At 40.5% G+C, this 20,450-nt stretch overlaps 1 protein-coding gene across 2 annotated transcripts in view; it reads left to right on the forward strand.

The window, feature by feature from the left end:
• Window positions 1-891: 891 nt before the first annotated feature.
• ZNF451 (zinc finger protein 451) overlaps window positions 892-20,450 on the forward strand; it is a 36,805-nt gene continuing 17,246 nt past the window's right edge. For both annotated transcript variants that reach the window (XM_026036669.1, XM_026036670.1), the window contains exons 1-8: window positions 892-906; window positions 1,137-1,241; window positions 8,366-8,449; window positions 9,375-9,500; window positions 15,725-15,836; window positions 16,459-16,609; window positions 17,415-17,541; window positions 18,863-19,016. In XM_026036669.1, the coding sequence (XP_025892454.1) occupies window positions 1,140-1,241; window positions 8,366-8,449; window positions 9,375-9,500; window positions 15,725-15,836; window positions 16,459-16,609; window positions 17,415-17,541; window positions 18,863-19,016 (856 nt within the window). In that variant the 5' untranslated portion in view covers window positions 892-906; window positions 1,137-1,139. The remainder of the gene's footprint in view (window positions 907-1,136; window positions 1,242-8,365; window positions 8,450-9,374; window positions 9,501-15,724; window positions 15,837-16,458; window positions 16,610-17,414; window positions 17,542-18,862; window positions 19,017-20,450) is intronic.

A 20,450-nucleotide genomic window follows, 5' to 3' on the forward strand; every position in this document is an offset into this window, starting at 1 on the left:
CTCCGGATGCAGGGCGGGTTTCCCGCCCGGCCTCCCCCGCCGCCCCGGGAGCTTTACTGCAGAGCGGGCGATGGCGGAGGCGGGAGGGACGGGGCAAGGCAGGTGCTGAGGCACCAAAAATAAAAATGAAGAGGAAAAAAATAAATAAATAAATAAATAAATAAAAATAAATAAAAAAAAGGCAGGAAGCAGCCGTGGCAGGCGCAGCCGCGCCCTGGCGCCGCTGGCACCTGCGGCAGGGGCGGGCGGGCTGAACTACAAGTCCCTTCAGGCCGCGCGGGGCTTTGTGAGGCTGCGGCGCCGCCGCCATCGCCTGGCAACGGCCGCGGGGCGGGCCGGGCCGCCGCGCCGCTCTGTGCCGCGCGAGGCGGGAACGAGCACGGAGCGAGCGGAGCGGGCCGCGCTCCTCCCGCTGCCGCCGCCTCCTCCCGCGGGGCCGGCATGGTGGTGGCTGCCGCCGCACGGCCGCCTCGCTTAACCCGCGTCCCGGCCGCTGCCGCGGCGCCCCGCGGGCTCCTCTGCGGGCCCGAGTGAGTCAGCAGAGCCGCGCGGGCGCCCGGCCGCCGCCGCTGGGCCTGCCGCTCAGCGCGCGCCKCGCTCGGCGGGGCAGCGCCGCCGCCTGCGGGCCCCGAGGGGCCCAGAGCGTCAAAAGTTCCCGTTCCTGCTAAGTATGCGCTCAAGCCGTTGCTTTTAAGACGCATCTTTTGCTAAGCAAACCTGCGCATTCTCATGGAGAGCGGGTGGGGGGGCACAGCTGCAAGGCGCAGGCTAATGGGGAGCTCGCGGGCACGCTGGGGGCTCTCTCCCTATTAACCGTGTTACTCAATTAGGGGATAAATTCAGGCAGGTGTCTCCGCGGGAGATCCCGCACCGAGGTGGCTGCTGCAGGCACCAGCGTGTCTAGAGGTGAGGCCGCATCTCACATGGTGCTTGGAAAATGCGCCAGCGCTATGAAAGCAAAATTATTACCTCGTTATCTCTTGTTTTGCTGCTATCGATAGTTGGGTCGGCGACGGGAAAAGATTTGTTGAATGCAAATAGGCTGTAAAGTTGAAGTGGCGGTAAAAGAAACTGAAAGTGTCRCAAGGGGACAGTTCTACACGTGGTGAAGGGTGTTTTGGTCTGTTTCTCTGTAGATAATGGAGTCTTTCAGCTCTGGCAACGTTGCTGAGAGTAAAACGCCGTTGGCACAAATAAGCAGCAATCAGCATGAAAGCGAAGATGACGTTGAGTTCGTTGGAGTAAGTAGATCATGGATATGGGAACATAGTGCCCATAGTTGTGAATACTTTCTTAGTTGCAATATAAAATAGATTTGTTTCTTGTTTACTTATTTACAAATGTAATTATGTTTCAATGGAAAATACTGGTTTTGTTTTTGCAGGTGATTTAAATAGGAAGTCTTTGTGTCAGCAGGTTCATTTTAAAGCCTATTAATGGTTGTAGCTGTTTGGGTTTAGTTATTTGTTCAGTTTTGTGATCATATGGCATGACATTTTGCTTCATGAGTAGTCATGTTGAAATTAATGGGCTAAAGTCAAAAATGGGCTTGTCAAAAAAAAAAGGTCGAAAACACTGTATTTATAGCAGGAGGAGGAGGAAGGAAATAATGGGATAAAGGCCTCAAACAGTGTACTTGGGTACAGTGTAATAGCTGTGCTACAGCAGATATGTGTCAGCATGAAACCTAGAATAAGGCATGAGAAGCCCCACGTTTTGCAGCCTGTGTTCTGGCCTTGTTGCATCATCAGTGAAGTGGTGCCCACCTGCATGGGAGGGACACAGGCAGCAACAGAAAGATGATTTCCTGTAAGAACGAGGCAGGCAAATAAGACCAGGTACTTATATGATACCAGGACTGATAATGCCTGGCTTCCTATGGATTTGTGTTATTCTCAGTGGTGAATAGCAATGGACATTCATGGCGTTTTTTTGCACCTGCTCTAATGTGTGTATATATATATATATAAATCAGATCAGATTTATATATAATAAATAATACATAATATAGTCTGATATACAATATCAGATGTCGTATCTGATAAAGCCTAAATTCAATGTGCAGACTTTCCTTTTCCAGAGGCTTTTAAGAGCTCAAGTATGAGAAACATGTGCATGTTTTTGCTAATACTATAAGTAGTTGACTATATCTGAGACTTACCGGTCTTGTAGATAAATTTGATGGGCACTGACTAATGAGTTCAAAATTAATTGTCTATGCAGGCAACTATTCCTGTGTTTTTGCATGTAGCATGGCTGTATAAACTTCACTTTCTTAACACACAGGGCTAAGGCTGAGGAAGCTAATATACTTTTGGATGTGCAGTGGTTGAAAGGCTGGTATAGGAACCACTTAAAAGACAGAAGATTTATTGAAACCATCAGTCTGCTACTGTTTTTCTTGCTTTGCATATGTATAATCTGGATCTGTTTTGGGACCAGTGATGATTAATGCTGAGAGAGGCAGCTGTATGTAAAAGCAGTTTCTTAAGCTCRTTTCTGCAGGGTTGGACTCTGGGGGCAAGGATGGTACTGCTGTCATTAAATATAYGGGGAAAAGGTGTCCAAAATTTGCCATTACCTCATATCACCATGGACTCRTGCCCTCTTTTTGATCTCTCATTTATTCTTGCTATCGCACATCTCTAAGTGTGCATTTTGCAAAGATTTTCTAAACTATTCCCTTGCTTTAAATCATCATTTCAGTACAAGGTTTATATGTTCAGTATAAGTTCAGTACAAGGTTTGTAATGTACAAGGTTTATAAATATTGTACAAGAATGCTGCCCAAGCATTAAAGTACTGTTTTCTGCACATCCCAGGAACCCAGCACATCCAGGCCACTAGTGATACCGGATAGATTGAGTTAGGGAGGGCCATGTGGAAATCTCAGCCTACAGTCATTTTGCTGAGAGCAAATAGTTGTAGGTCACGTGCCCTCTGTGTTTCCCTCTTTCGTCAGTTCTGTATTTTCTGTTTTGTTTCTGCTGTTTCTGAACTGCTTCTTCAAAAGCAGGTGCTGCTRCTGCCGGAGTTTTGCACTTTCTACAGTCAGATGCACCCTCATTCATTCAGGAAACTTCCAATTATTCTGTCATAATTTCCTGCCCTTTAATTCTGCATTACAACATGTCTCATCCACTTAAAATCATTATGTTCAAACTTCACAGCAGAAAAAGGTAGTTGAATCTACAATGTGTGCCATAATGGCTTAATATCTTGTAACAGGATGTTCTGGACCTCATTCTTTTTACTGGGGAAGTATGAGGCAAAAATAAAGAGATTCACAAGTTTAATGTGGTTTATAGCTTGTTTGTAGACAGTTTTTTCTAGTTACCACTCTATATAGAAAGTGTCAGACTCTTAGATTTTCTCATTTTTTTAATAATGTTGATCTCTGCTAACATTTTTTTTCTTTAATGATGAGACCTTCTGAAAAGACAACCTCGTAAAACTGGTACCCGGTTTGAATGCRAGTTGATGAAAGCAAATGGCTGAATTCCTTGTGTGTGTTTTGAATCTTGCCTTCAGTTCAGGCAAATCTATTCCATGACAAATCATTAGCTTTCTTTTTTTACTTTTTTTAATTAAGCCAAATACGAGACTTTGTAAATAAAGGCTATTGTCTGAAAGACAAGTTTGAACAATATACTTAGTACTAAATATTCAGGTTAAGCTAGGTTCATGATATATAATGTTTACTTTGAAGCAAGTATTTGTCTAATGTATTGAAATGAAACTTCCTTCCGTAAACATGTTAARACGTGCTCTTATATAACCGCTACTCATTTCCAATGCTTCTTTAAGAAACATAATTTATCCACGAGGAAGTTAGAAGCTTTTCTAGGCAGGATTCTTCCTATCTTTGTTGCTGTTTGTGAGGCTCCAAAACGCTACACAATTCTATCAAGCATTTAATTATATTTGTCTAAAATAATGTTGCAAATCTCCCTGACCTAATCCCATAGGTTGTGTGTATAACCCATRTAACAGTTAACACTGTTAACTAGTGTATTTTCAAAGGCTGTTGCTCGCAGTTGTTCGTACTACTTAGAGAAGAAATAGGAATCTCTACTAGTTATCCTAAAAATAGTTACCCTGTGTAGAATATTTGTTTCACTAGCAGATAGTCACTAAATGCTTCAMGTTAGCAGAGGAGCATGATAGTGAAGTGGTCTAGCATTGGATGTGACAGAAAAATCATATGGCACTTTGTACAAAAAGAAATGCACCTTGAAGGGCTGGGGATGAACAAAAACAAGTGSTGTTACATACTGTGTTTCATCACCCTTGACAGCAAGACTGTAGTGGTTTTGTTTGGGATTCAAAATTTTAGGTGAACCTATATGAGTTTTTCTGTAGAGATCAAAAGAAGGAGTGTGATATGACAGCATGAAACTACCTTGCTCATAAAACTCAGAGGTGACCTAATTATCTCGAGTTACTGCTTGAACTTAGAATAAAGTTATCAGTCATTTGGAATGGCATAGAGACAGGAAAGATGCAAAAACTTTTTTAATATTTTATGGAACTGAAAGATCAGAAATGCAGGACTTGAAAGATGCAGAGAAAACAGAGCAGGAATCACTAAGAGCTGATGCTATTAAAACAAAGAGAACTGATTTATTAAAAAAGAAAAATTGGCGAAGGTCGTAAGGAACAAGAGCACTTTATATTTTATTCCTTTTACTTGTAGGGTCTCCCAAAACTCTAAGAACACTTGGCTCTAAGATAGACCAAAGTCAAGTGACTTGCTGAAACTTAGTAGTTACTTGAAGATTTTGTTTTGTTTTCTTTCCAAGAATTGTTAAATACTTGAGTTTTTATATTAATGTATCTCTCTGGCTTTCAGTAACATCACAGTAGGTACCAAAGAAAATTTTGCAAGTATTAAAAATTTTACTTCAAATTCTTCTTACCTTTGTTCCCAAATCAAATCAGCCAAATACTTACATTTTTGTATTTACCATATTGGAGAAAGGGAGGCTTTCTAAGTGCACACTGGTTTATAACTTCAATCAGTTAAAAACTGGCCTGAAATACTGAGTCTATGGGGACAAAAATTTAGAGCATAAATAATTCAGCATGGATCAGATTTTATATTTTAGTTTAAGCCCTACATGTTGGACAATATCCGGAAGATACGACAGTGTATGATTACATGTGTATATGCGTCTATGCTCACCTAACTATTTTGACAAAGACACATTAACTCAGTGGTATAGTACAGTAGTACACTGAAACTAGGTTTCATGCTTTCTATATGCAAGTATCTGTATAGTTATGCAAAAGTTAGAATGTGCTGTTTATGTAAACTAGATTCATAATCTGAATGTACATGGAGCTAAAAAATGGACAAACAAACAAAAGCTCCCAAGAAATGTCAGTGGGTTAGGTGGGGTATGCCTGCACAAGTAGCCCTCATTTCCCCATCAGAATGCAGCCATCAGGACTGTTACTGATGATTAGTGCCTGAGGTGAGGTAGGGAGGAAGAGATCAGGAAGGTGACCAGCAGACTCAGCTAATGCCACTGAACACAAACGTTAACACCTGAGGGGGGCTACGTGTGAAAAGTCAGCTTGGGCAGGGGAAGGAGCACACCCATCACGGGCCCACAGGTGGAATTGGTTTCCTGAGGAAATATGAAGAGCTGGATGAAGGTTACTTTTCCTCAGCTGCTTTTTTCCCATGGCGCTGAAGTGGAATCCTCAGCCTTGGTATTCTCTGTACTATGTTGCAGTTACCTTTGTATTTATTTGTTTGTCTAATTTTAAGTTTAGGGCTGGTCATGTGTGGAGGTTGAGCCAGAAGTACAACAATTAAATTTCTTCTGTTCAAAACTTTCCCATTTTGTTGTGATAGAACATTAATTGGGAATGATAACTAGTAGTTCCTGCTGTGCCTCCGGAAAAATGTTTCACCTGGCACTGCTTCTCCAAGTGAGCTCAAAAATATAGAAAGTCTGTCTGAAGTTACCCACATCAACTTATGCAGTTGCTGAATAGATTTACTGACTACAGGATTGCACTGTGTGTACCCTGATTTTTAAACTTTCTCAAAGCATCTGTTGTAGCCCCGATGAATTTTTGATCTGACCCAGGACAGTAGTTCTCACACTTTTAATTTCAATATAGTTTTTAAAGATTTCATTAATTTTTCTAAAATTTAACCCACCAGCCAGTGAAGAACAAGCTAGCCCAAAAGCCTAACTTGGGGGTTTGCCATATTCAGGAGCATATATAGAGAGGTCACTTATTTTCCATATTTTACATCTGTAGTCAGATATCTTGTATATCTTCTTGAAAAGTCATTTTAAGAAGTTGCCACATTGCATTTGTGTTTAAACTGGAATGCAGTCCAAACAACAACAAAAAAGGGGCTGTGAAAAGTTTTCAACTAATGTTACACAATACAGAAGGAAAAGGTTAGCATGTGTTTCATGTATTCAAATGATATTATTTGAATTCAATTGAATTTACTTCTTCGATCACTAAAACCATCCAAACTTGCATGCAAATTTCCCTGTGTTTCAGCTCTATTTCCTGGCTTTTAATTAGCTATTTGTTGAACTGAACCGAATTAGTCAAACAGAAATTAGGAAAACTTRCGTATACTTGAAGAAACTGTAGCTATTATAATCAGACCTGAACATTCTGCAGCTGCTTATTTAACTACTTGGACAATCAGATGGGTTGAGGTGGTTTTTAAGTTGTCACATAACACCTGCTATTTCTAATACACATTTAATATCTTGTAAATTTACAAGATATCTTGTAAGTTCCTATAAAACCAAATCTGCCTTAGAATTTTTAGATTTCATTTATAAAAGCAAATTCTTTTAGTTTRTTTAAATGTTTTTTTTTAAAAAAGGCCTTCCTATGGGCCAATTGGCAGTCTGCACTTCTGTTCCTAGAAGCTTTCATTACTGTCTACTGTCTTGTTACTGCCAGTCTTCAAGAATTCAGTAAGTTGCTGAGTATCTTCAGACCTTGTTTTGTGTGAAGAATTTAACTTGCTAAAATGCATATTTCTAGACTATATAGCAGTTCTAGTGCATCCATCAGCACCATCACCAGATAAAAAGCTCATTCTGCAGTCCAGTGAAATACTTCCCATGCAATACAATCTATGTAATGTTATGCAAACTTAAGCAGAAAGAAAAACCTAAAATCATATTTGTTCTTGACTTATTTGCTTTGATAGCAGACAATAACTTTCAGACTCTAGTAGAGATGGGAAACTTATTACAACATGTGGAGATTTCAGATGACTTAAWTTAACTAAACTTAAGTCAACTTTAGTTGATYTAGTTGGTCTTACTGCGTAGTTGCCACGAAAATGAGGCAAACATAGTTACCCGGAAAGATGGGTAGCCTCCTAAGCAACGACCTTGGATGTGAATCAGAGTAACTGGAAATATTCTAGCTTGGTGTATGTGGAGCTGCTCATCCTATTTCATGTTCATTGTTTGACTTGTTTAGTTGACATGTGTTAATAGGTTTTTTTGTATGACGTTAGACTGGGGCACTTGAGAAGGGGACAAAAGACAGTGAATAAATCTCCCAGAGGAGGGATGGAATGGAAAAATCTTACTAGGAAGAGTGCAGAGGATGTCCCTGATAGCCAGGGTCCTTCGTCCTCTGTGGGGCTCCAAGGAGCCCGCATGAGGCTGCCTGGGTGTCTCAGTGCTGAGCAGGCTATTTGGGCACAGGTCATGGTGCTCATGACTGTGTCATTATTAGCATGAATGAATGAAAAGTGATTTCTTTTAAAGTGAAATTGCCTTCCCTTTCTGTTATGATTTAAAAAAAAAATGACCTTCTTGTGGACTCTGCTTAAAAATGAATGGGCTTTAGGGTGAATGTGTGTGTGTGTATATACATATATGTATGAGACTGTTTTCTGCTTTCTTAATGTCTGAAGCTTTTAAGGAGTCCACTTGCTTTTGGAGTTCGGCATCTAATTTAAATTGCAACTTCATAAGCTAAAAACATTTAGCTTTGGTTAGTGAAATCCAAGACTATTCCAACCTTGGTGGCAGTCTGACACCCTAGTATTTTTGAAGAAATGGTGAGAGCATGAGGAATATACAGCTATTGATCAGGACAAGATTGTTCTCGTTATTTTTGCTAGTTTATATTGGGTATGTTAAGATGTTGTTTTATTTGTTTGTGGATATTTATTTGTACATTTCACTTGTGTGTGAGCCTTGTACATGCAAATGTTGTGCTGTAGGATGCGTGTCAACAAACCCTGTTGAAACAGTGTTGAAATTCTTTTGGATGTTGTAATGCGTGTATCAAGAAAAATCTTCAAGAAAAAATAATTCGATGTTTTTTGTGTGTGTTGTTGATGCTTCTTTAGGAAGGACCTTTAAGACCTGTACTTGAATGCATTGATCTTGTGAGCAGTGAGGACGAAGAACCTAACAGCAGTTCTTATGCTCATGTGAGTATGCCATAATGTGTCTTGGGACTCTTCATTTGAAATAAAGCATAAATACCACCTCATGTATATTTACCATCAGCCACTCTTCCTGAAAAATGTTGGAGATATTTTGAGGAAGTAATAAGTCAACAGCTAAAAATTGTATTTAAAAATTTGTAAGTTAGAAGCAGGCTGGTCATCTCCAGGACAGCTGCTGCATTGCTCAGGCTGCTGGTGCCCTCCAGGGCTTTCATGAGGGTTGTGATGGGGCAGAGGCTGTTTGGGGCTGTAAGCAGTGGCCCTCTTGTGATTTGTTTGGAACCGTGGTGCAGGAGATGATGTGCAGTAAGCCTAGTTTTAGCAGAAAAACAGATCTGTGCATGCACAGATGCAGGCTGTTGTACTGTGACTCACTGGAGCTGGTTGGGCTGCAGGAGCAAGCTGCRGTGTCTGTTCTGTGCCTCATTCTAGAATAAGCTAATGGCTGGGCACCATTCCATAGYGGATCTCTAAGGAACTGAGTTGGAATGGGAATTATCAGTTCTCAATTTCCCATGCAGGCTGTAGGTTGGCTTTGAAGTCTTTTGGAATTTTTAACACAAAAAGGAAAATAATAAATTCTTATATATGTATTTTTTTTTAATCTGTTTGAGCCTTCTTGCAAATGCAACACAATCACTGCTCTCTCTTCTAGTGCTTTGGCACAGTAACGTTGTTGATCTTGCACACCTAGAATGTGTGAGGGGTTTGTTTATTTTTCTTTTTTACATAAACTACTGTTACTGAATTGAAATTGAAGATTGTCAAGGTAGCTCATGGAACACAAGACTGGAAGACAGTATGTGGACTGAATTACGTCCTGATGCTTGGGTGTCGCTTTCAACTGCATTAATACCTGTTAGTTGCCTAGCAGTTACCAAATAAGACTTTACCTTTTCAATTGTAGAGAAACATTAAACGTAAAGATTACCTKGACTATCAGAAGGAAAGGGTTGCCTCGACCTTGGATCGTCTGGCACGCCATGTTGAAGTAGAGAAACAGCAAAAAGAAGAGAAGAACAAAGCTTTTAAGGTACTGCAGCTGTTTTGTTTCAGTAGAAGTGCATAGTACCAGCCTTTGCAGTTACGTGCATGCTTTTTTTTTTTACTATAAAGTGAATTAAAAGTGTGGGTTTTTTTTTTTTTTTTTAATTCCCATGAGTGAGCAAGATCAGGAGCTTGAAATTAGAGATCTTTACTTCTGGAGCACTGAGTGAAATATAATAAAGACCGTGCACGTTCAATGCCCTTTAGTTAATGAATTCACTAGTCTCGTTACACTTCCTAGAGAATAATTACTAACCTCATGCAAGCAAGCAGCAAAAGTTTATTTCCTTGTTCAGGTACATATAGAGTGGCCTTAGCATGAGTGATCCTGGTGCTTCAGTAACCAAACAGAAAAATGGTAGTGGTCACAACCATGCAGCACACTTGAAATAGTCTGCCTGCTTTTGTCTGGCACTGTATGCAGGACTAGATTATTGGAATGCTTTTGTTATTAAATCTCAATCTCTGTATCAGGTAGTATTTTTGTAGTGGGCATGCTGTCATTTGAAAGGTAGGGATTTGTAGGCCCAAGTGGATGCAGTTCAGAGCAATGTAGTCTGATCTCGTAGATGAGCCTCCCTCGAGCAGGAGGTTGAGCTCACTTTCCAGAAAGTGCTTCCCAGAAAATGTGTTGACTTGCTAACCAAAATTGCTGAACCCTATTAATAACCATTACAATAGGCCACATAATTATAGTGGTTACAGGCTATTGTAACTGTAAAATTAAGGCGGGGGGCAGGGGGGAAGGCACAAGAAGGTTGTCAGATACAGTGCAATGAAGCCTTGGAGTGAAGACCCCTCCATTCCTCTCCTGTCTCTGCCACTCAGAATCCAGCAGATTTGTTAGTACGTCCACATAGAGCTTTCCAGCTGTGAAATGGAAGAGCTAGTTGTGTAGCTTTTCAAATAACCTGAGAGTAAACTATTAATAACATTTCCATAAATGGTGAATAATTTGCATCTATGCAACTCCTCGCTCCTCAGCAAAAGATAATAGCAGAGTTAGAGTGAAACTGCTGGGTTTCTTGTCTTGACAGTAGATAGAGGTTTGATTTCAGTACCCATATTTTATATTAGGGTTTTTTTGTATTCTTTCTTCAAACTTTCTAGCTCCTCTCATGATAGGATGAATTATCATGATGCTAAGTCTTTATTAATCTGCTGTCTCTACTGTATAAACCCTTGCATTGCCTTTCTCTGCATCACGGTCACAGCTAGAGGAGGTGCTAGGAGGAGCTCTGCGGATGCCTCGGACTGAGCTGTGCACCAACTCACTCAGTCTGAGTTGGGCACTTTCCCACTGCTCTGGGACTTTATTAGTGCCTCATAGCCTGGTAGGGAAGGTAAATTGAGATCATGGGATTTTCCACAGAAAATAACATCTTGTTTTGGAAATCCAACCATTTTGGAGGATTTTGCCAGACTCATCTTCAATTCTCAAAAAGAAGATTGTGCTTTCCCACTTTGAAAAACAAATCATTTGTATTACCGAGCAAGTGAAGGTTTTCCTTTTTTATCCCATCTTTTGAGGTGTGCCCCTTAATCTGGCAAATCAAAAGCAGAACATCTTATTAAGCCTTATCCATTTTTCAAGATACTCATAGGGAAGAAGACTTGACAGTGTTCCAGAGTTGTCATAAACGAGTAATTTTTGATTTTGTGGATATTTCTATCTCRCAACAGAAATAAGAGGTTAAAACTAGTCAGCTTTTTACTGGAAGAAGAATATTCACCTGATATCCTGAAAACTGAGGAAAAAGGGTGTTTTAGAAATTGTTTTGAAGTTGCCTTTTTAATCACAAGGGGAAGTCCTGTAGCTGCCCATTTATGTCACTTGTTTAGTGCACAGTGTTAGGCTTCATTACAAGGAGAATCGTTTTCCAGCTTGTGCCTCCCGTTTACCTGGAGAGCGAAGCTTCTCCAGCTTTGGAGGTGAGAGGCAGTCTGTGTGTCCAGCCAGCATTGGTCTTGTTCAAATGGCAACTGTGTGTCCCTCATAGTTGCACCACTGAGGACTTGCAAGGAGGTCTGGCATCCTTTCTGTGCACAGCACATCGTTTAAGGCAAGAGGGGAGTCCATTGGCATTCCTGGGGCTGTGTTTATTCCTTCAAATGAACCAACATGTTTTTTAATGAAATGATTCCCCTGCCAGGCTTTGTCGCTTGGCTTCCTGACTGTAAGAGAAGCCCTCCAAACTTTCTTGGAGTCCAAACCCAAAATAAAACAGTCCCCTTTGATGTAGACTGCCTTAGKTTGCATTGGAGGAGCTTTTTTCTAGAGCTTCTTGCAAGAATCTAGCAGCAAGGGCAGCAGTTTTTTTTCTAATAACAAAGAGTAATTTTGCTTTGGGAGGAACRATGCCAGCAGGTCAAGGGAGGTGATTCTGCCCCTCTACTCAGCTCTGGTGAGGCCGCACCTGGAGTATTGGGKGCAGTTCTGGGCTCCCCWGTAYAAGAGGGACGTGGAGCTTCTSGAGAGGGTCCARAGAAGAGCAACCARGATGATTAAGGGAATGGAACTTCTCTTGTACGAGCAGAGGCTGAGTGAGCTGGGCCTGTTTTCTCTGGAGAAGAGAAGGCTGAGAGGGGATATGATTAACATGTATAAGTTCAGGAAGGGAGAATGCAGGGAGGAGAGGGCCAAGCTTTTCTCAGTGGTGGCCAGTGACAGGACAAGGGGAAATGGGTGCAAACTGCAAYACAGGAGGTTCCATCTCCATATGAGGAGGAACTTCTTCCCTGTGAGGGTGACAGAGCCCTGGAACAGGCTGCCCAGGGGGGTTGTGGAGTCTGCTTCACTGGGGGTCTTCCAAGCCTGCCTGGATGCCGCCCTGTGCTCTGGGTGTGCCTCCTTGAGCAGAAAGGTTGGACTAGATGATCTCTAGAGGTCCCTTCCAACCTTTAAGATTCTGYGAGCTTGTACCTTGAAAAGGTGCTGTAAGAGCTGGGGGCTTGCAGCACAACAAGGCAAACTGTGGCCGCTTGAGCCTTTAGGGTAATATCTGTGACCATGAATGTTTTTTTAAATTAAACTGCAGGGGGGTTTATGTCAAGGTGAGTTTAACTGAAGTTCATGGTAAGACAAGTTTTAATAATTAGTTGCTAGGCAGGTGTAGCTATCTGCAGAATTAAAAGGGCTCTTCTACTGGATGTGYAGGAAGGGCAAAGTTTATTCCTGCCCTGAGCAGGAACACAGCTGAACTCATTTGGAAAGTGCACAAAATGATGGATGAATAAGGAGAGATGCAGTTAACAGAATCATCTTGTTTAGTCTGGGATTATTTATTCTACGCTATTTTTAAACATGTTACCTGGTCTAGCTGGCTGTCTATGGGTCTCAACTCTAATAATTCAGTTGAGAAATTGCAGTTTAGCTTAGCCTCACAGAGCTAAGCTGGTGCGCTCTTATGAAGTCTTGCTGTGTAGGAGATATCTATACTGTAGGTATATAAAGGTGCCATAGGCTGCTCCTAAGCACTGCAGGCTCTCTCTCTCTCTCTCTCTCTCTCTCTCTTTTTTTTTCTCTTTTCCCCTCCCCATAACATACTAGGGACACCTAATTATTGTCTGAAGAATACTTGGAATATTGAATTGGAAATGACAGGAAAAAAATCTTAGCTGTGACCAGTAAATCTCTGTCTTCACGCTGATCTTTGYCATTTAAAAATAGGTAGCAAAACTTGCTGTGTTGTATTATAATGAGTAGCCAGTGTTTCTTTGAAGTGAACAAGCTTAAAAGGCTGGAAAAATATACTCTTCATCTTCCACTTTCAAGCTGGTTTTGCATGAGGATGCTCAAGATGGGTATTTGTAGCGCTCTGAAAGTAGTCTTTAGCAAGAGGCTGTCATGTCTTGTGAAACAGGCACGCTTTCTTCCTGAGAAAATCATTAAAAACGGCAACATTTTTAATGTCAGAGGAAGCCCTTTCTTAAAATAGCTGTGAAAAAGTGACACTGTCTACTGTGTCATTCAGATGTTACCTAAAATAGGTGAGGGGAGAAGGAATTAACTACTGTATCACAGCAATAAGAACATTATCTCTTGTTCTTTCTTTACCATTCTGCTTCAGCTCATTATTTTCCCATTTCATGCTGCTAGCTGTAATTTTCTTATTCTTGTCTGCTGTGATGTCCAGACAGCTTCTTCACCATCTCCTTTATGGAACAACATCCCTAGGTGAATTGCTGCTTCTCTGCTTTTACCCCCGCCAAAAGCCAGGTGGTCAGCACCTTGTCTGGAGCCTGTGAGTGAAGCCCATGGAATATTGAAACTGCTGTTTTAGCACTGGGGACGTGTAGCAGAGGAGCCTTCTCAACCAATTTCAGCTTTTAAAATACTTTTTCCTAAAAATTGCTGTTTATCTGTGTTGCTTTAGTACAAAAAAGCAATTTTTTGGTCACTTGCTGTACTCTGAGKTCTCCCTGTGTTTGTACCTTCTGACCTTAGTGTTTGGTTACTGTTACTAGTAACTTAGGCTCTGGAAGAGGTGCTGGTGCCAGGCATTAAAGGCAGGAAGGAGTCGGGTAGTTTGTGTTGCTCTTACCCTGCGTATCTCAAGTTTTCTTCTTTGAATTAGTCCTAGCTCTAGGTCTCTCTGCAGCATGTGGGTGTTTGGAAGTGTGGTGCTTATATTTGAGATATTTAAAGGTGTTTCTGTTGTGTGCTTTTAGGTACTTTTTCTGATCTGATTCCTTTTCAGGAACTACAAATGTTTTAAAAATATATATATATTTATATATATATATTTATATATACATATATAAATATATACATATATAAATATATATATAATAAATATATAAATATATATTTATTTATATTTTATATAAATATATATTTATGTATATATTTTATAAATATATATTTTATAAATATATATATTTTATATATCTGGGATTGTTCAGACAATAAGTGGACTGTAGCTTTACTGCCCTGGCCCGTAACAGATAGCATACTGTATTTTTGCTAAAGCAGTAAGTACTTTTCTAAGTGAGACACATTTTTCTCCCGCCATTTTCATACTTTTTGATTCTTTGACCTGTCAGTTAGGCAGAATTTCCCTAATGCTGCACACAAATTGAGGTGCTCGCTCTTTCCCACAGTGTGTCTTGTAATGGCATGGCAGTGGATATTGGCATTGAGGTGGGGAAGTGGCCTTCTGGAGAAATAAAACTACTTCTGTTTCATCGGTGGTGTTCGGTAGCTGGAGTCGTCTTGGGGTGCACACACCATAGTTGCCCTTCATCCAGCAGAGAGACAGGAGCTAAAGTCATGGTAACTCAGGAAATATGGGAAATGATTTTCTGTCTGCAGTTTCTACTGCGTTTTTTTCCATATAAACAAATCACGTTTTATGACAGCAGGAGCAGGCTGCTGCCAAAATATTAGGAAAAGCCTTTTCTTGTTATCTTTTGTTCCATTGTTGTTTGTTTCTTTTTATAGTCTTAAAATTCTTCTTGGTTATGCGTGTGCTTCAGAAACTACAGGTGTGTCAGAACTAACTTGCTTGACTCTTGAGTATTTCTGACAGATGTTGTATAAAAATATATAGCTAGAAGATGGTGTTTCTGTGCACTGGGCTGTCGATATGAAAACTTCAACTGTCTTTTGTTATTTTTCTCAGAATTTGGATGCAAGGCAGATGTTATTTCTTTATCTTCCAATATGGCCTGTCTAGTTAAGTTACATTATTTAGGGAAGTGCCTGTGAAGATGCTCACTGGGAGATGCATTTTGATTGATGGTGATATGGCTGCAGACTTTCTTTCTGTATTGTCGGTACCAATGTTGATAATGAGGAGAGAAAATAAAAGATTTCTTTGCCTGATAATGCAACAATCATGTTTTAAGAACTATAGCTTTCATTGAGGACTTAAAACACTTTTTTTTTTTATAGTTGTTACTTCATAGCTGCTTCTATAGTTATTATTGCATAGCTACTTTATTCTATGTATATTGAAAAAAAAAAAAAAAAAAAGTGTTTTATAGTTGTTACTTCATAGCTGCTTCTATAGTTATTATTGCATAGCTACTTTATTCTATGTATATTGTTTTATATGCAAGTCAGTCAGATGGTTCTATGGTTTCTTCCTTAAGGTGGTGGTATTTTTGGTTTTATTTTCTCTCTAGAGATTCATATGTAAGTTTTGAAAGGGTAACTTCATATGCATACTTAGTCTTGATTTTTGCCTAATATGTTTGCTGCTGCAGGAGAAAATTGATTCCCAGTATGCTCATGGACTGCAAGAACTAGAATTTATTCGGGGGCACAGTGACACAGAAGCTGCAAGGTTGTGTGTGAACCAGTGGTTAAAAATGCCAGGTAATAAAAGGAATAATGAGGTTTCAAGTCCATAATGAGAGACCACAGATTAATGATAAATACTTTAGAGGAGTAATGAGCATTCATTCACATACTTTGAAACTAGGTTTAAGTGATACATTTTCTAAGTGAATGTTAATTCACTTGGTAGTGATTTTTTCCAAGTGCTGCACTGCTGAATGGGATGTGCTGTTGCTTAATAAACTTAATACACTTAGTATAAAGATAATGTCAACTGCTTTAAACAAGCAAAATTGCTAGGTGGAAAAAATATTACTATGTAACTAACTGTTSCTCAGGAAAATACTGTTGTAAAGAAGTATAATTTCAGGATCACAGACTCGATCTAAAATACTGCCACTGAATACAGCACCTTTAGTAGGAAACATCATTATCATGCATGAATCTGGGGGAAGGTTCTCCAAGTGTTAGAAATCTGATCGTGCTAGTGACTGAGAACATAGAGGCTTTGAGTGAAAGTGGCCTGTAGAATTGCCGTGCGTATCATTGCTAGTGTGCTTTGAAGAATGAGTGTAACCTGCATTTTAAGTCCTTCAGGATGTAACTTTCTAAATGCCTCTGTAATTGATATTCTGTTTAAGGGCTCTGCTTTATAAYACAGGTCTCAAACCAGGCACCATCAACAGTGGAAGAAGAGGGATTTGTCAGAGGACAGGTCAGACGCCGAGCAAGAGCAGTCCAATTTCTTGTCCTGTAATGAACTGTAACAGGAAGTTTGATAATGGGCACCTTCTCCTAGGCCACTTGAAAAGGTAAGGCTGTAGACCTTAGATCTCAATGCTAGAAATAAGTTCAAGAATATTCTTTTATTATTCAGACAACTGTATTGAGTCTGTCTTAAACTGCCTGCAGTAACACATTTCCATTTGGAGAGAAGATAAAGCTTCTAGGAATTTTATATTTATTTTTATTTATATTACATAAATTTATATATAGATATGATATCTGATTTATATATAGATGATATGATAGGATGATATATATGATGATCTTTGCGTTCAGAACTTGATTTCTTCTTCTGGTGAAGCATTTTTACTATCTGCTTTTTATAACGAGCAAGATTGCTCTGCTCTGGCTATGTCAACTTTCCATCCAAATTTGAAAAAGAGCAAAAAGTTAATCTAAAATTAATTGCCTAAAAGCTGTATGAAATCTGACAATAGGATAAAAAGTATGCCCTTAAAGCGGGGAAAGTTGAGCAGAGAGAAGCCATTGGTAAGCCAGGTGTCCAGAGCTGATTGCTGCACTTAGTGTTTGAGTCAGCTCCATCAGCTTTTCCCTAGTAAGCAGATCATGAAGAAATTGTGGTTTCATTAGTCCTTTTGTTTTTAGAAATGGTTTTAATGCTCTGCAAATTCAATAACAAGCTCCAAGAAGAATCTCCTCTGTACGGGATGCTTCAGCTAATATAGCTGATGTTAGGTGAAGTTAGCTGAGTTTTACAGTTGTCACTGGTAGACTGTTTCCCAAGGACTTTGAAGGACATATTTTTTTCCCTCTTAGAACGTTTTGACTATGTGGAGGGGGCTAGTCTGTTCATTATTTTTTCTTCTGCAGGTTTGATCATTCTCCTTGTGACCCAACAATTACACTACATGGACCTCCAAATAATACTGTTGCCTGTGTGGTATGCTGCAAAAAATTTTCAACCCCTCAGCAGTACAGTGATCATCTTTTTTCTAAGGCAAGATCACCAAGTTATGCATAGTCTTTCCCCCTTTAATCCTTTTCTTCTTCCCCCATTCATTCAGTCTTCTTATTTCGCTGTGTTTCAAACACTTGGGATATCCTAACAGTATTCGTATAAAATGTGACCATTATGTTGTACTCCATGGTTTATTCTGAGAGGGCTGTAGCTCTGTCTTGAACTTTTTGTCGGTAGGACAAAGGGTATTGGTTGTTGTCAGAAAGCGTTTCCTTTTTTGCTTTTCTTCTTTCTGTTAATTATACTCTTCACCTGGTTCTCCCTTAGGTTCTTAAGGTGTAAAATTTCAGTTTAGTGAAAGATGCTTAGATGTTATCTTCAGGGACCTTTATTTAGCAGCCTGCTGGTTAAATGAGTAATGGACAGCAGTTTCCAAGCTGAGTATTTTAGTCACCAATCCACACGTGGACCCGTTTAGCCTATTAAAAGCAAGGCAAGTTTTAGATGCTCTTAAAATCAGGCTGCTTTCAGCTGATTCATGTTCATACCTCAAGCTTGACAGCTTATGCTACAGTTTGTTCCTGCTTTTTATCCATTTCTTTCAGTTGCAAGGACCTGAACAGGAGTGACTAGACATGTTTGGTGAAAGGAGTAGCTCTTGCAGCAGGCATAAGGATAGGATAATATTGGTGTAAAAAGATGAGGAGATGATGCAAGGCTGTGTTGTGGGAGAAAGCTTGTCAGGAAGCCTTTTGGGGGAGAGGTAAAAGGAATAAGCAGAAGCAGAGTGTCCAAAGCAAGGCCAGAGGGTTTCTGCTGTGAAGGCAGAGACTTACAGTTAGTGTAGAAGGTGAAGAAGGGTGCAGGGAGTAAGGGAGAAGGGATTTGAGATGTACAGGACACTGGTAAGGCTCACAGCTGCTCTGAGGAGTGACATTTTGAGAATATGGAGGTGAGAAACACCAGTGAAGAGACAACACAGCGTAGCAGGAAAGCCTTTCTGTTGTAGTGACAAAAAGAAGACTTCTACAGAGAGGCATCTCAGAGGAGCTAGGTAAGAACTGGGGGCTCAGTACAGTCATTCCAAGGAAAGTGTGGTTGTGGTGGTGCAGGGGAAGGGAACGGAAGACTGGTCAAAGCAGCAAGGTTAAGAACTGAGTTAAGGGAGACAGGTTGTCCAGTTTCCTCTGTCTCAAACTGAGCTTTGTAGCTGTAGGCTGTAGCTAAACATAGATGGGGTAGCTGAAGTCCTCATAGAGTGGAATACTGCTGTGGAGAGAAAGAGGAAGGGAAAGATGTGGAGGGATGGGACCGATCTGTTGCCTTCACATTTTCTCTAACCTAGACCTTTGTGTTCCAGCTGAATGAAAATGATGGACATAAAAAAGATCTCCCTCCCCAGCTTATCCAGTGCTAYGCGTGCCCAAGCTGCTTCCTCCTCTTCACCCGAAGAGACGAGTGCCTGCAGCACATGTCTGCAAAGAACCACTTCCTCCATTTTTTTAAACTGAGTGGTATGTTGCAAGCTAAGTGTATTGATAATGGATCCTGACGGAGTGAAATAATTTACGTTTTTTTCTGTTCTTTTCTTAAAGAAAAGCTTTTAATATGTTCTTGATATTTTTTTCTTGATCTTATACGTGACTAAGTTCTGTAGCTGTTTTTCAAGTCATGCTTCTATGTATCGTTGATTCTCTATTACAATTGACAAGCAGGCTTCTTCTCCCCATACTGGCAGCTATCTCACATAGGGTCACTGCAGGCTGAGAAGCTTATGTGATCACTGTCCTAAACAGCTTTGTACTTGACTTTGGGTTGAAAGGAGCACAGAGTGAACCACGCAAATATTTCTTGTGAATCTAGCCAGGATGTCTCTGCCCCCTGGTGTCCTGCCTGGAATCTGTGGCAGGTTATTTTCCTGCCCTGTGTTTTTATCACACCCAATGGAAAAGACCTGTGAGAGTTTCTCTCCATGGAAGAGAGTCKTGCCCAGGCTGCTGAAGGCTGAGCCGTTGGCTCTGCTGCGAGCTCGTAGCCTCCTGGCTGCTCTGTATGAGATGACCCAGCTGATGTGTGAGCATCATCTTGGAAAGCTGTCAGGGGCCTGTCAGGCTGCATTACCAGCTGTACTGACTGCCTMGCTTTGACGTGAGCAGTGAGTATTAAAGCCTTTGGTTTAATGTCAGGTACATCTCTTAAAGAGGTGAGATGTAAGTGGAGTTGACTTCTTACTTAAACTGTTGCCAGTATTTCAGATACTATAGCTTGCAGGAGAGACCTCTGTGGCCAAAAGGATTTGTGTAGCTGATGTTCGTGCCAGCGCCACTTCCCTCCCTCACAGCATAAGACAGAAAAACAGGTTTTGAAGGAACCTTCCTGCAGTTTGACTCTGGGCTGCCCCACTCACAGAAGTGACAATCAGCTGCCCCCTTCTGAGTTTGCTTGCCTATTTGAACTCTAATGGACTTCTATTTCAAATAGATTAGTAAAAGATTGCGGTTAGAAAAAGKTAGAGAGGTGACCTCCTGCTGTGAAAAGACTAAAACAGACAGCAGTTTTCTTCAATGATGGATAGCATTTAGCCACACAAAGAACAAAATATAGAAGTGCTCCTTTTTTTCCATTTACATTTTTAGGACCYCATGAATTAATATCATCATAGACTAATCATAGACTAATATCATCATAGATTCAGAGAATTTAAGTTGCTTAATGCTTTACAAGGGAGTCCTCTGCCCAGAACCTGTAGGAGGAAGAGAAGGGGAGTAAATCACTGACKGAGGAGAAATGAGGTGCTGCCATTCAGACATGGGATTGTTTCACCCATTAGTGCAGTTTATTGATGAAGAAATGAATTCCAGGTTGTGAAATTTAATGTGGTTTTACCGCACAGCAAGCGTGGTTCAGATGGCATGGGGTGACTTGATGTGTGAGCCCTGCCTCTGAAG

Source organism: Nothoprocta perdicaria, unplaced genomic scaffold, assembly GCF_003342845.1.
Source record: "Nothoprocta perdicaria isolate Ctin4 unplaced genomic scaffold, notPer1 scaffold_184, whole genome shotgun sequence".
Lineage (NCBI taxonomy): Eukaryota > Metazoa > Chordata > Aves > Tinamiformes > Tinamidae > Nothoprocta > Nothoprocta perdicaria.